Raw genomic sequence first — 16,085 nt, 5'->3', positions numbered from 1 at the left:
AGCAAGAACTCCCTGATAAATTTATAAATTAAACATAGTTAAGTAGACTGAGGAATTTTTGAAAGGTTCTAGAGAAATAATGAACAAGTGGGGATTTTTCTGTGAAAATTTATTTGCTGGATACTTTTGCTAGATCCTTTGTAACGCAAAGATATTTGAGAAGTAGCAGTATTTTGTAGCACTCCTGTATAAGTAATGACACCTCTTGATTTATAGGCCAAAAAGCGTTATCTAGTATGGATGTTTTTAGACTAATTTTCTCCTTCTGTGGAGATTCTTAAGGGGTGCAAAGAGGCATTGCATCACTTTCATCTTCCATCCCTTTTAGCAAAAAATGTGCTGGGAAGTAATAGTGGAAAGAGAAAGCACATGGCCTTTCAGTTTCATGGAAACAGACTTCTGGTTCTGCAAAAGATCTCTTTATTTGAGCAACCTTTTTGGTTTTTTAGCAACAAAACTCTTGCAGGTCGTCTTCAGCTAGTTGCAGAGTCTCTGAGGTGGCAGCCACAGAGGACTAGCATTTCAAAACAAAGGGGGGGAAAAACCCAACCCTTTTCCCTTTCATAGTTACCGAAGACATGTAGTTATCAGAAAACTTTATTTACATAGTACATACAGGTTGCTTATTATTTTTTTGGTACTTACAAATGTGAATTCAGTAGTGTTTAAAATGGCAATAGTGCATTGTCTGAAGCTTCGTTGATTATTAGGAAGAGCTATTTATAGTTGGTGGGTGTTTAGGACACTATGCGTTGTCTTATTATTGGATTGTTCTTTTGTGACTTTTATACTAAAAACTTCTTATTTTTAGATAGTTAAAATGTTACAAAATGATCGTAGGTTTCCTGCTTATAAATTTTCAGCAAGTGTGCACATTTGAGGTCAATGAACTGAGTAGGAGGAGATAGAATACTTTAATTCTCCTCTGACAAAGGGGTACGCACATCAGAAGCTTGACCATACATTATATTTTGTATATACTTTGTATTTCCTTTTCTTGTTCTTTTCACTTCATCTTAATTTTCAGTAGTGTACCATTTAAAGACTATTCCCTTGGGAATGTCTTCTATCATAATAAGATAATATTCTCTGAAATAATGTGTTGCAGACACCAGTTCAGTAAAATACAGGTTACTGTACTGAATTTCAGTGTAAGAATATTGCCAGAGTGAGCAGTTTGATTTCTTTTAATTTTGGTGTCGTCTTAACATTATGGCAGTTGAGACCAGCATTTAGTGACCTGAATAGGTAGTACATTCATTTTATTCTCAGGATTTTGAACTCAGGGCATTTTCCTTGCTGTACAGATTTCTGCATCTGTTGTGTTCTTTGGTATATATTTAGTCATGTACTAGAATGCCTTTTGGGATAGTGGGAGGAGCTTCCAAAATTGAAATTCTGGTTAACCAAACCGTACATAAAATCGGTACAACTTGCAGTGCAAAAGAGGAATTTAGGCTTGGAGAATGTTGTAATTTTTCAAATGTTATTCCTAATTTATATGGCTTTATGTTATTTATATAATTATGGCTGGAGACTGAGCATTCACCTTCTAGAATAAGTACTGCATTTTTGTCATCTTATGATATATGCCCTTCTTACTGGAAAAATCTCGTACTTCATTCCTGTAAGGAGAAGAAAAAAAGAATGCCTTTATTCATTCTACTGGGGAATGGGCCATCTTTGGGGAATGTTAGAGAAGCTGGTACACTCTTCAGTGACACATCTGGCAGAGTTGGATAGCATTTATTGGTACAGGGTGATGCGACTGATGTGCCAAACACATGACACAAAAGAGGATAAGGCTCTCTGTTTTCTGCTGTTTATTCTCTACAAGTGCACATCCATTCAGAGAGCTTCTGTCTTTACTGGCAGCTGAACTGCTTCAGTGTTCCTGCCTATCTGAGATGAAACAGAAAAGAAAATTGCAAAGCACTAAATGGAAGTGTGAAGGAGAGAGTCACATTCTCAAATAAGTAGCATTTCACAGTTATAGGTAGGACAGTGGGGGCTCTAATTTATGCCTACGTTGAACCAAAATAACTGGCTGACTGATATGAATTGTTGCTTGCAGTTTTTGTTCTGATTTGTTTTTTAAAAAAATTTATTTACTGCTCTTAAAATTATCAAGTAGGAGTCCTGTTAATAATTATGAATGAAGTACATAATTGCTACTATTTGCATATTTTGGAATTTCCTTGCTCTATAAAGAAGTCTGGCTGTGGGACGAGAACAAGTAAAAGGAGAGTTAGGATTGTGCTTAGTTGAAGCATTGTTTGCATACACCAGAAAGGCACAGATGAGATCTGGGACATAGAATAAAGAATTCTCATGCTGCTTGACTTTCTTTTTACAGTTAAAGGAGGGTAAGGGCTGTTGACCTCAATAAAATCTGAACAGTGAATAGAAGATCTTGTAATCAGTATTTGATAAGCGGGTAGAGTGAGGAGTGGAGCAGAAGTGTTGGATTGCTTCAACTAGCTACCCTAAAATGTTATATAAATTAGGTCAATGTTGAGTCTGAAAGTGAAATTTATCTGCCTACTTAATTGCAAAGTTCAGTTCTCAGTATCACTTTGTCTGCTTACAGAGCAGAGCAGCAGAGTGTGAAGAATTATTGAGAATAGAAGAGGACACACAATGGCAAACAGAAGAAATGTAAGTATTTTTTCTGTATCTATAAGTAATTAGCTGTGTCATTTAATTAGATTGACCACAACTGGCAATTCCTTATCAGTTAATAATTTTGTAGACTTGGAGGCATGACAGAAGCTCAGCCTTGCACTTTGTGTGTGCTCAATGTTTTACGCATTATTGCCAAATAGAATGGATGTTATATTACAACTAATTAATTTGTGTGCACCAATAATACTGTAATATTTTTTTTACCTGTGAGGACACAAGGTTTTTAACTAGATATTTTGATGTTTAGTCTGTTAAAATCCTTTTTTACCAATGCCATTATCACAACTTGTAAGATCTAAATTTAATGTACATTTTAAAAAATGTAATTTAACTGGGAAACATCCCTCAGTCTTTTTCTTCTTTTGTCATAATTTGAACCCTGAGACGATCATTAATTCATAGACATTAATTCTGAGCAGAGCAAGTGAACATCTTGTTCATGACAAGTTGCTGAGGAGAGTGTATAAGGGGATTTAGCATGACAGTATACTGTGAAGTTGTTACTAAGCAGAACAGTGGAGTCCTGTATGATTAAAAAAAAAACAAATTGAAGGAAGAGAAGAATAAGTACTTTCTGAAAGAGCCATATTGGCAGAACTTACAGGTTATTGTTTCTGAATCCCAAATAGAATTAGAAATGTTGAAAAGCAAAAGAAAGCATGCTGGTCCCTTAAAATAATTGTTGTATGTAGTACTTTTGTTAAAACAATACATATGATGAATGCAGTTAAATCAAATATTGTTAAATAAATTTTGAATTTTAGAAGTTAGTGTGTTTTACTGAAATGCTAAAAGTTTTAATCCAGTACATTTGTTTATCTGTGTGTGTGTTGGGTTTAGGGGCTTTGTTAAGGACAAAGTGCTGGAGATTTTTTTCATAACAAACTCTTTCCATAAATTCTGCGCATGCTACTGTGCACAGAGCCTGGGTTTTTTTTCCCCTTTATAGTATTTGCATGCCAGTTGGAAGACACAGCTCACAAATTCAGGTTCAGGCTACCCTTGGTTATTGCTTTTGTACCTCTTTTTTGAATGTTTTTGTTTTCTGTTATAGAATAAGTTTATCAGAAGAACAAACTATTGATATAGCAATGATAGAACAACTAAGAGAAGCAGTAGATTCATTACAAGATCCCAACAGGTATGCTTACAATAGCTGGTGTCTTTATGTCCTGTGTTTAATATTTTTTGTGAATGGCTTTGGAGGAGTTCTTTAACTTATAATTGAAAATTCTCTGGAGTTATGAGGTGATTTGTTAGCATACTGATGTTTTCCAAGGGGCACCTAGATAGTTAAGAAGGAAACCTGCATTCTCTCTCTGAGTATCTAGACAAGATTCCCAGTAAATTAAGAAGGATTTCAGGTTTAAAAGAGAACTAAATTTAGAGGTGGAGGCACCTCTTAACCATTCATCTCATGTACACTACTGTGCTTTTATGAAGTTTTGTCTAGGATAGTCACATTTCTTCTAGGGACTAGAAGCTCTTCTTTACTTAGTAATGCTTGGTGTATTTTGTGAGGATTACAGAAGGTCTTCTGGCCCAGCTGCATCCCATCACAATGGAGCACACAAAGGAGGTGCCCGGTTTAGTGGTGGAGTTCCTGTAGTCTACCTCTGAAATCAAAAGGAGAACGAGGAAGAGGCAGCTAGAGAAACTTACTTAGACTTCCCCTGACTACAGAAGGCAAGGTTTTATAGTTTAGGTGCCTGTTTTAAGTGGCTCCAGGCAGATGGTGGAATGACTCTTCATCTGTGAATAAACAAATGAATAAGTATTTAAAAGAGAAAAAAACAAAAAGCTTGTCCTACTGAAAAGGACTGACAGGAATAGTGTAGGTAGTTCTGTCCATATGCTTGCTATTGCTTTTCTTTGTGTAACCACCTGCAGAAACTGATGAAGTTCATTTCAAAACTAGAGAACTTGTTTTATTTTGTTACTTCTATGAGGTAGCTGGTTTAGAGCTCAATTTCTCTGAAGACCAGAAACCTCTTTGTCACTTCCAGCCTAAAGTGTCCTTGTTTCTCCTTCTCTTGGCCAGTTCACTGTAGCTGTTTGTTCTTGCAACTACACGGATCTTTAGTTTAAATGCCTGTTTTGATACTGCTTGTTCATCTAGCAGACCTGTGTACTTTTTAGGACAGATATTCACTCCTGTTAGTATTTCTAGAAAGACATTTTTCTGGCTTTATTTTGAATCATTTAAAGAATACTTGAATTCTTGAATCATATACTAAATACTTGAATCACAAGTATTTTTTCTTAATAAAAAGTCATACTAATTAGGAAAGCTTTTTAGTTCCTGTAGTTTCTGTGGGATAGTATACCATTGTTTCCGTATCTCATAGGAGGCTTAGTAGGAGAAGTATTGCAATTAAAAAAGGAAAAAGTGGGGTTTGGAAAAAAATAATGTTAAAAAAAATTTCAGTTGTTAGCCTTGTAAATTTTATCATTTTGTTTTCTAGTATTCCCCCAATATTTCCTACATATTTAGTTTTTATTATTAAAAAGGGCAATAAAATACAGAAAATTAATCTGTTTCTCCATGCATATTCAGATGTGCTTTCATTACTAACAGTATAGTAAATTTGAAATGTGGCTTTTAAAAATGGCTAATCATGTCATGCACATCTGTTCTCCTGTTTTTTTACAGTGTTGAGGTTTTTTGTAGCTGCACTTTCTTTTTCTAACCTTAAATATGAGTATTTGTTTTTAATTTGCTGAGAGCTATATAAGCTTTTTAATGTATGTCTCCTGCATGTTAACATAGAGAGTTACCCAGGAAGATACACCCGGGTGCCTAATACTTGCCAAATGACACTGTAGATTTTCAGTCCTCTGGGCCATGGGTTCCTCCTCGTTGCTTTTATAATTACTGGATTAGATGGGAGTTTGTTATATACTTGCATTATGTAAAGCAGTGTGAGAAAATTTTGGGTTTCGTACTGAATGGTTTCTCTGTCTTTATCCAAACCCACAGAAGAATTTAAATGCTTCCATTGCTCCGTAGTTTAAGGTGCACAAAACCCTTCATGTGCTTTTAACTTAGACTTAGAGCACATCAAAAATTAGAACTTTCCCCAAAGAGATTTCCTTTGTGCATCAGTATAACTCTAGTCACCTAGTCAGCATAACCTAATTGGAATAATTAACTCTAGCCAGAATTATCCTTACCTCCCTCTGAAGGCCATTTAGGAGTTAGAAGGAGAAGCCACGGCAGGGGCTGAAACACTAGGTAATGCTGATGTGTCTGACATGCACTGACTAGAGTCCAGTGTAGAGCATAGCAATTGGAGCTATTTTCGCTAATGGCTATGACTGTTAGACTTGTAAAACGCTTGTCCAGTTACTGTTGTCCTAGTGTTCTGCAGAGTTTTGAATCTGCATACCCTATGTGCGCTTAAGGAGCATTTCAGTGCTGGAGAGGAAAAATATTTCAGACTCCACCTTTTTCAGTATTTTCAGATCTTTGTTTCAGATTCCAGTATTCCTTTCCTATATTCACTGCTTTCTTTCAGATCACTGTCTGTTGTGAGTTTATTGTTGTGCTGCTTTATTTTCATCCACTGTAAATTTAGTCTGACTATCTAACCAGGGCTGTGGCTTTTATTTGAACACAGCGTGCACGTGCATAATGGCATGGTTGTTGGTAGTAAATAGATCCTTTTGTTTTGACGCAAGCCATTGCTCAGGGTGGCATTTTGCAGAGGAAAGCATTAACATTGCTTTGACTGAACTGGTGATAGTGAAGCATGAGGAAACAATTCAGAAAGTTGGTAAGAGATAACACTGAGCAGGTTAGAACCATGACTATAGAAGTATTTCATATATCCATTTGAAATTAAATACTGAACAGAATGGTTACCAAAATTATACCCCAGTGCAATGTTTTTATTTCAAACCTTGCAGATTAAGCATGGATATTTCAGAGAGCAGTGGTGTGAATCTGTATCCCATGGAACCAGCAACAGCTTTAGAATTTCAGGAGACTACAGTAAAGTGTGTTTATCTACCTTTTTTAGAAAAAAATAATGCATTTGTTTGATTGTATTCAAGTTTCTACACAATGGATTATATATTTGCGTTTGTTTATCTTTATACATAGCGGTCAAATGCAGATGGAGATGTCTTCCCTTGGTCAGGTATGTTGATGAGTGTATTATTACAAAATATTGGTGGGGGAACTGGGGAGGGGAGGACAGGAAATGAGCCAACAATTTCATCAATGATTAATCTACCAAGTAGGGAAGGGAAAAAATTAGTAGGTTGGAGGACAAAACTAATTCTTTAACATTTTAATGGAATTTTTTTTATTTTTTTTATAGTGTATATATAAAATTTTTCTGGGTTTATCAGTTACTTTTTCCTCTTAGTTGTTTTTCCCCATGTGTGACTTTCATGTATTCAGGTTCATAGCTCAGCTATGAATACTTATTTACTATCCGACCCCCTCTATATTCCTGTTGTGGTATAGGAAAACAGTACATTCGTTAAAGATAACCCAAAATTATTTTGTAAACTGAAATTAATGTTTGCCCAGAGCACTGTCACTATGGTTACAGAGAGTATATAAAGTATAATTGGGAGTTATACTGTGTGATATATTAATTGATCTGTATCCTGACTGATGAACTGGTATTCTTTATGACATACTTTATTTAGATTTGTGTTATCTATTTGTTAGTACTGGAGCTGCAAGTATGCAGTATCTGCTTACTTTTTTGTTCACTTTTCATCATAGTATTTGTGAGAAATACTTCCAAGGTAATATTATGCAAAAAGTAATATGTATAGTTCTATTTCCAGGGATACACAGTCTGAAGAGTTATTTATCTTACAGAGAGAAAATGCTGAAGAGGAGGTAGAATTTCAGAGGAGGAGGGAGTTGATTATGGAGAAAGCAAAGCCTGAAGTGAGAATTTGTGAACAGGGTGAAAAATGGTCATTGAATCAGGTATGGAGATGTCTAGATGCAATAAGTGTGGAAACATTTGGAATGGATCATTGGATTCTGTCGGTTTGAGTGTGGAGATAATTGCAGGTTTTGGCCCAGTGGGGGGGGAGTTTGCTGGTTTTTTGTTTTTATTTTTTTGCCTTAGTGTGAATCCCCAGGTTTGGCTGTAAATAGGAAGTTGATTAAGACCTGTCTCTCAGAAGAAAACTGATATAATTTAATTAGTAAAAGTTTTTTTTTTCAAATAAACACTATAGTAGTTGCAATGGTTGCATTCCCCTGGTAAAAAGAAGTCACCTCAAAGTTAGGTCTTCAATAAAACGAAACACCTGGTTCTTCTTCCCCCTCACTCCAAATACTCTTGTAGCTACTAAGTTTTTAACAGCAGTATTTTTAATAAGTTTAATATTACAAATAGACTGTATCTAGGTTGAGATGATAGTTTTAAAGTTTAAAAAATATTTTTAAGTTTTGTGTACATTGCAATAGCCCTAAATGAAAAACTATGAACAAATCTAAGTATTTGGTGGATGTGTTATTACTTCAGAAATTGTTTGTATAGGGATTTTTGTGACTGCTTTTGCAAGAGGATTCTGAGAAAAAAAAGTACGTAATGTTCTGTCAATATTGGTAGCACCTTAGTATGGTCTATCTTATCCAGACATAGATTGAATCTGGTTTATCTTTATGCTTTTCAAGTATTCTTGTGTATAATCATCGTTACCATCAAATATTCCTACGTTATCCTTATGACTTTGTTAGTCTTAATTTTGTCTGTATTTTTTCTTTAAAATACCAATTTCAAAAAGATGGAGTAGGTTCATCACCTTCGTTATGTTGTTGTACGTTGGGGTTACCACACTTAATTTGGAACAGTTCTTAGTACATTGCTGAGAATAACAGATAAGACTAATTAAGTGTCAAAATGTATGTTGTCTTTGTATTTTGAGTAATTATTAACAAGCACACTGCTGATTCACTTTTAAGAACCCTTTAGAAAGAAGAAATAAATCTTCCTGAACACTTGTAGGGGGCCTGATCTGGACTATGTTATGCAGGTGAAAGCAGTAGGCACTTTTCCATGAAATGGAAACACATCTTGCAAGAGCAAGTTTTTCATCATGCTACATTCTGTGTAGTACAGTAAGCCTTTGTGTTACTACTTGAGTTACTAAATTAATTCAGTTTAGCATAAATTCAAAACTTTGACTAGTGACCTGCATGCAGTGACAGAGATTAGACCTGCAACGCAGGCATAACTAGCAGGTCTGCCACAAGACCATAGTTCCTGAGCACAGGAGTGCTCAATCATGTGAGTCCCCACGTAGAACTGGCTGAGATCAGATAATTAAGATTTCTTTATTCGTTTATTCTAGATCATACAGTGGTTGAGGTAATATCATGAAACATGTCGAAAGCTGAGAAATTTTTTTTGAGCTTGAAAAGTAGCCAAGAAAGGTCATGAAGCAAAATGGATGTGTAATCTTCTTTCCCATCTTGCTAACTTTTGGAAGGTTCTGTGACTGTTGGGACCAAGTGTTTCAAGCGCCATCTTTTATTTTTGTTTCCTTTTTTTATCGATTGAAAAACCATAATTGGCCTCAAGGAAATGATTTCGAATCGAATTATATTTTGTTTTTACTTATGCCAGCTATGTTTCTGCTGAGTTATGACTGATGCAGAATTAATGATTGTATTTCATATTTATTAATGTGATTTACATGTTTCCAATTTAACTATAGCAGAAGTGGTAACAAAAGGTATGTTATATTGCAATTTTAAAATGAATTGCTTACGGAATACTTCTCTCTTCAAATCTATATTAAAAATCTATCTTTCCGTATTAAACTCTTGATGATAATTTAATTACAAAATCTGTGAAATAAAATTAGATACTGCATTTGAACGAACAAACATTAAAATCTTATAAATGCAGTTATAATCACTTAGTATTGATACTAAAAAATGAATGACAAAACTGTGTGAATAATTTCCACAACTTTTTTAGATGTTGTTCATCTAGCAATAAAACTATTTATTATTAATGAAAATTAATTATTTCAGTGAAAAAAAGAACTAAGTATCACTGTATATCTGAGCATCATGGGTAAAATATCCTGTTGTGGTATATCACTAAAATCGTTCCTGAAATGGTCTTTTTTCCCCTCCCTTTCCAAAGATGCAGAATGATTTAATTGTTTGGAATACAAGTGGGCAAACCTCTCACAATGAGGTAAGCTGCTAGTAGCATTTGTTTGTCTCTTACATGTTTTGTATGCATGGTTCATATGCTAAAAGAAACGTAACTGAATATCACAGAAAATATGACTGAACTTGTCAGTAATAGCTATGTGGTTTATTTGGCCTGTTATTTATGCTTGTCATCTTAAGGATTTACTAGGATATAAAAATATGCTTTCTGATAAGCTTGTTTCCGAGTTACATAGTTCAATAAAAAACATGTAATTTTTTTTACATTTTGTTCGTACTGCCACATTTTTTTTTGACTCTTCCATGTTCCACAAGAGTTTTTGTTGATTTCAGTGCAGTTTCTTTTTGCACAGCTGTGTCATGTCCTTGATTAGTTTTCAGAGAGGAGTCTGATTTTATTGATCCTAATGCCTTCATAGTGCGAATCTCAGCGGAATTTTAAAAAGGGAAGCTGTAGGGAGATTTTTCCCTTTATATTTTCTGTGAGGAAACAGGGCTTCTGCCTCTGCCATTGCACTGTGTATGAGCATCTCACAAATTCATGAGCACCCAGCCACCCTCCAACAGTCATGGTGATGGGACTCCTATAGTTCCCGGCTCCCTGAGGAATCACTTCTTCAATAGGGTATCCATTATGGAGTTTGGTTATAGGACTCTTTCCATGTTACCATTGGTGGTATGATGATTGTACCTCACCTTCTTCTGTACGCTGCTACTCCATTCTTCCTGCTGCAACTCTTAGCCTAGTTCCAGGTCAAGGGCAATCCTGCTCTGAGGTGTATGCTTAACGTCTTTTCTGCTTTTTAGGCAGAAATCCAGTGTTGCACGGAAAATACCATGCAGAATGGTAATTAATTCTATGAAAGAAACAAACGTATCCAAGGAAAAAATGTATTTGCTTTGTTTTTCTAAATGTACTATGCCACAAAAATATGTTTGATGGAGCCAAGTAATTACATGGGAGAAAACTGAGAAATAATTGAGTGTATTTGTAGCTAGGGAGAATAGCCTTCAGTCTTTGGTCAGAAACTTGTGTTTTCCAGAAAAGGAACACGATGAAATATGAAAGGGAGATTATCAGAGGTTTGGTGGAATGATTGTGGCGTGCAATATTGTTAACTTTTGCATTTTATATAGTCAGTTGTGCTGAGATATTCTGGATATTACTCTTACTTAGATTTATGTTCTTGAAATACACAGAACAAGGATAAAAGTCCAACAATGTCTCCTACTACAAATGCCACAATCCCTTTTGGCCTGAAGCCACGATCAGGTAATGTGGGAAACAAAATTAACCAACTTGTGTGTACTACAAGTTTTGGTGGTTGTGTTTTATTTGGGTTTTTTTTCCATCTGTGTTATTAATAGATGTCTGTGTTTTTTCCCATAAGGAGGCAGTGATGAAATATTTTCTGTACAACAGTTAGAAGATTAGAACATTTTCAGGTTATAGGTTTGAATCAAGATAGAATTTGTAACAAGTATATATTTGGCACATTATGTATGGATCAATTTTAATCCCTTACTAATAAATTAGGTGTTTTATAAAATTATACATAAAATTATACATATGTTTAAAAATATGTGTATGTGTGTATAAATACGTATTTTATACATATATATCATTGTGCTGACATACTAATTGAAATGTTATTTTTGCTTAATTGACATGTAGTGATACAGTTTAGATTTTGTTGAATAATGTATGTGAATAATTAGACTTGTTTGGAAAGCGCTTACGCATTGCTCTGAAAATTGCTTATTTGCATTGAGTCTTTTAGTAGTTATGCTTGTGTAAGGATCAAGCACTGTAAGAAGATTAGACGTTTACTTCAGTCAGCAGCTGAGTTCAATGAATTTGCGGTGCATTAGTTCTGCATAACCCTCAATCTTTTAACAAGCAGCAGTTTATTTAAAAAAAACAAAAAACAACAAACACCCCCCCAAAAAAGACCCTATAGATGTATTTGAGGGCTTGGGTAACAGCTTCCTTTAAAAACAGGATTAGCTACAGGGTTAAACTCATTTTTTTATCTTCTCTGTGCTGAGGTAGTCAATATTGTTAAGTCATCTCACGTTACCTCTAAAGAATAACTGTAGGTTTTTCAGTATGTTTCAGTGTCCTAAGACTGTAATTCTGATTTCTCGCATTCACCACAAACGCTTTTAATCAAATGCTGGTAAATCACTACAAGCTTGTAGTTTCCATAACAAAATATCTTGGCAATAATAGCAGCAGTTTCATGTTTGAATGTTTAAGAAATTGTACCCATAGATTTGTTTTTTTTTTTAAATAGATGTAAAAAGCAAAGAAAATAGTATTGAATCCACCTGGTTTCATGAAGAAGTTATTTTAAATTTCTCATGCAGTTATGATATGTGGTTTGACAGATCTGTTCAGTTGAATTTCTTAGTTTATTGGACTGTTAAACTCTGTTCTTGTATGTTCCTAAAGCTTTAGAGATGTTGTTATTTCTCGAAAAGTATGGGTTAAATGATGAGCAAATGGCTTCTTTCAGGATTCGTTAAAAATGAAGCACTGAATAATATTGCACTGTCCAGTAGCAACATTACAATAACACTGTTAGGAGAAAGACGGTGAAGGCAAACGGGCCTGTGCCATGTTGCTGCTTTCATGGGATGTGTTCTGCTGAGCTGCCAGTGAAATCTGCTGCCAGGAACTGCAAGTGGCGTTGTGGGAGAGAATGCAAGACCGTGACGGCTTGTTCAAGTGTTAGTTCAACATGCGCTTCCAAATCTTGGTGTGTCAGTGCACCAAGATGCCCTTTACTCAATGGCCGTAATAGGTCAGGGCAAAATAGCCTAGTGAATGGTTTTTTTAGAGGATTTCTCGGAACTCTGGATTGCAATGGTTGCAGTCCTTTGCAACAAATCCTCCATGTCAGGTGGTAGAAGACTAGAGGTGTGCAACTCCTACGGTTCTTCTCCTGTCTATGTTGCAGCTGGGTATAGCCTCTTTAAATACCAAATTCAATTGGTTATATGTTGATTTTCTGCACTGTACCAATTTAAATTCATATATTTGAATCGCTTTGACTATGCCAATGCTATAGTGTCTTTTGGTCATAGCTATGGGCTGCAGAAAACTTGATAATCTGAATTTATTTTCCTTTCCATATCGTACACTACAGAGTCACCAACCAAGAGCCATTACTGCACAAACTGTCACCTCATTACATCCAGTTTCAGTCATGTTGCCCTAAATTTATACCATGGTAAGACAAAGGAATTTGGTGATATTAAAACTTTAGGTCCAACTTCATATAAAAAGTTAGTATATTAGCTATGTAACACAATGTAATAAAATGAAGGAGTAGTGAAGCTGCATATTGTTTCCTCTCCTGCTCTCACCCTAGAATTACTCTAAAAGTCATATTAACGTTTGTTTTGCTAACACAGAAGAGTAATCTACAGATAGAAGTAGTACATGACTGAAAATACTGGCATGTTTGTGAATCCTGGCTGTTTCCCATTAAAGGTGGTTAGCTTGCCATGTCTCTGTTTTTTTGACTGTATTTCCTTTAAAACTTTGTGCAAGTTTTGTGTGAGTTTGAACCATCCTATCAGTGCCTGAATTTGTGCTAGTTAATTATATACTGCTTTATTGCCCTAGGGCTGAGCTAGTCTAGGGTTCCAGCAATTCTGTGACCCAGGAAAGTTTTTCAGCTCAGTTTGTAGTTTATTTTAATAGCTTTTTTTCATTTATTCTTCATGGCCTTTGGGGAAACATTTAAAACTCACTGGAAATGAGTTTTAACTATTTAACTTCATTAGAGCTTACATTTGAATTACTCGCTTCTATAAATCTTCTAAATCTGAGTGCAAGATTAGAAGAACATTAAAAGGTTCTAACTAAAATGTGTACGTCGTACTCTGTGGAAAAACAGTGGCAAATTTTCAATGAAAATATATGCAGCCATATCTTTCTGAAATTTGAGAGTTTATTTTCACTGTGTTTATTTTTATCTGTTTTAAATGAGCGTTGCTTTCTATTTGACTTCTCCCTTCCCTCCACCATTTCATAATGATTTATGTCTCTTGGAAAGGTGAAAGTAAACTGTTCTAGACTTCTGGTAAGGATTCCAGTTTTTTGAAGTACACACACAAATGGAAGTGCTTCCAGAGGATAAACCACAGTGGCTTAAACTTCTGTGTTAGTACATACTGATCTGTGTTTAGGACTGAAGATTCTCTTATTCTTTCGTTTTAAAGCTAGGCAAAACATTGGGAAAATTTGACATGGTACCCAAAGAAAATGTTTTGAAAGGTAGTGAATGTGTTTTGACTTCTTGACAGATTCTTTTCAAAGGTCAGATGTTTACATGGAAGGTAAAAAGAGAGAGGATTTTTAAAATTTATCAGAAGAATCCTCCTGTATTTTAAACACTTTCATAGAGTGTAGGCTTCTCCAATTCACATTAATTTTGAAAACCTTAAAATTACTAGTGAAAAGAACCAATAACTACAAGTTTTCTTAGAACTGTAGTTTTGTTCTTGGGAAGTGCTTTTGCTCTTTGAAAAAGAATCACTAAGAATAGTTAATAAATTTAAACTCTTTGTGCTTGAATCATGAATTGATTAAAATGTTCAGAGAGTCCAGCGGAGGGCTATGAGGATGATGAGGGGACTGGAGCATCTCTCCTATGAGGAAAGGCGGTGGGAGCTGGGCTTGTTCAGCCTGAAGAAGAGAAGGCTGAGAGGGGACCTTATAAATGCCTATAAATACCTTAAGGGTGGGTGTCAGGAGGATGGGGCCAGACTCTTTTCAGTGAAGCCCAGCGACAGGACAAGGGGCAATGGGCACAAACTGAAGCACAGGAAATTCTGTCTGAACATGAGGAAGAACTTCTTCCCTCTGAGGGTGATGGAGCCCTGGAACAGGCTGCCCAGGGAGGTTGTGGAATCTTGTTCTCTGGAGATATTCAAGACCCGCCTGGACAAGGTCCTGTGCAGCCTGCTGTAGGTGACCCTGCTTCAGCAGGGGGGTTGGACTAGATGACCCACAGAGGTCCCTTCCAACCCCGACCATTCTGAGATTCTGTGCTAATTGTCAAAACTGAGTGTTGCAAAGTTCTTACATGATATCTTTAAAATGCCAGACCTTTAAGCCTGAATATCTACTAATACATCTTGCGGTACTCAAGAATATGTTTTGCTTTTGTTCTGTGCCATTTTGAGGTCACTGTGTTTCATAGTTTCTGCTGAGCAAGGTGACAGTAACACAGACAAACAAACAACAAAAAAAGTACCTTCAGAGGCTAAAACAAGCACTGACAAAGCTCAAAATCACAAAGCATTTCATATTCTGAAGTGAGAAGTTGTTCCCTTGCAACTGTTTATGTAGCATAATCTTACTTTTTAATCCAGTGTCTTCATTTTGATAGCTTGTGGAGGATTTGAAGCACAGCATCAATATCTGTGGACATGCTTGCCTTGCTGTCTTTCAAGTTTGTTGGAATGCATGATAATCATTAGAACTTCACAGTATTTTTCCCTCTTTTGAGTGCCAGTTACTGTTTTTCTAATCTCTGGATATTTATGCCTTCCATTTGTTGTCTTCCCTAACTGCATTACATGTGTTCTTTGGAAAATAATGAGAATTCTAATTGCCAGAGTAATTAAACACTTTTTATCATTTGCCATAAATCTATATTCTGTTACCCAGTGTTGACTCAGCTCAGTTTGTTGTGCTGCCTCTCAGATTTCAGCTGATCTGGTATCCCGCTAGCCAGAAGCAGTAAACTGGCTTTGGAAAAAGGCATCACTAAAGAAAGCGAGCTCTTGAACAGTTGAGCATGAAGAGAAGTTTAAAGTGAAATTTTATACAACACTGTCTGAATTATCATGTTAATACAGATTTCAGAGTTGTGGGAAGGAGAAAGTCTGTGTGATTAAGTTTCTTATGATTATTAATTTGGAATGGTATACAGTAGGGACTTTCTGTGCTTACTGAAACTTTACCTTGGACTTTGTTCTAATATTAAATGGTTTTAGGTGCTTTTTGATCTGCACAGTAATTTTAAATTAATGTGAGGTTATGGTTTAGCATTTAAAGTAGAGGTAGTTTTTAGTCTGAGGAGCTTGAATGTTCCCTGTGTGTAGGCTTCAGTAGATAAAACATGGAAATATATGTAGGAAGCCAAGAAATGAGTTCATAATTTTTGTGGCAGAAGTGGCAAGAATCAGATATGATCAGATTCAGGAAAAACTCATT

General features: G+C 35.6%; 1 protein-coding gene across 7 annotated transcripts in view; it reads left to right on the top strand.

The window, feature by feature from the left end:
• Window positions 1-16,085, top strand: part of LRCH1 (leucine rich repeats and calponin homology domain containing 1) — a 144,899-nt gene that overhangs the window by 90,779 nt on the left and 38,035 nt on the right. For 5 of the 7 annotated variants that reach the window (XR_012764122.1, XR_012764120.1, XR_012764119.1 and 2 more), the window contains exons 10-16: window positions 2,591-2,658; window positions 3,740-3,826; window positions 6,595-6,684; window positions 6,791-6,827; window positions 7,526-7,639; window positions 9,819-9,872; window positions 11,051-11,123. Coding sequence is in view for 3 of the 7 variants with exons in the window: in XM_075422065.1 (XP_075278180.1) it covers window positions 2,591-2,658; window positions 3,740-3,826; window positions 6,595-6,684; window positions 6,791-6,827; window positions 7,526-7,639; window positions 9,819-9,872; window positions 11,051-11,123 (523 nt within the window). In the remaining 4 variants the exon portion in view is untranslated. The remainder of the gene's footprint in view (window positions 1-2,590; window positions 2,659-3,739; window positions 3,827-6,594; window positions 6,685-6,790; window positions 6,828-7,525; window positions 7,640-9,818; window positions 9,873-11,050; window positions 11,124-16,085) is intronic. The other 2 variants (XR_012764121.1, XM_075422074.1) reach the window with 1 other exon arrangement.

This window comes from Opisthocomus hoazin, chromosome 1, assembly GCF_030867145.1.
Source record: "Opisthocomus hoazin isolate bOpiHoa1 chromosome 1, bOpiHoa1.hap1, whole genome shotgun sequence".
Classification (NCBI taxonomy): Eukaryota; Metazoa; Chordata; class Aves; order Opisthocomiformes; family Opisthocomidae; genus Opisthocomus; species Opisthocomus hoazin.
Note: the sequence above shows the minus strand (reverse complement) of the source record. Positions and strands in the feature narration are given on the sequence as shown.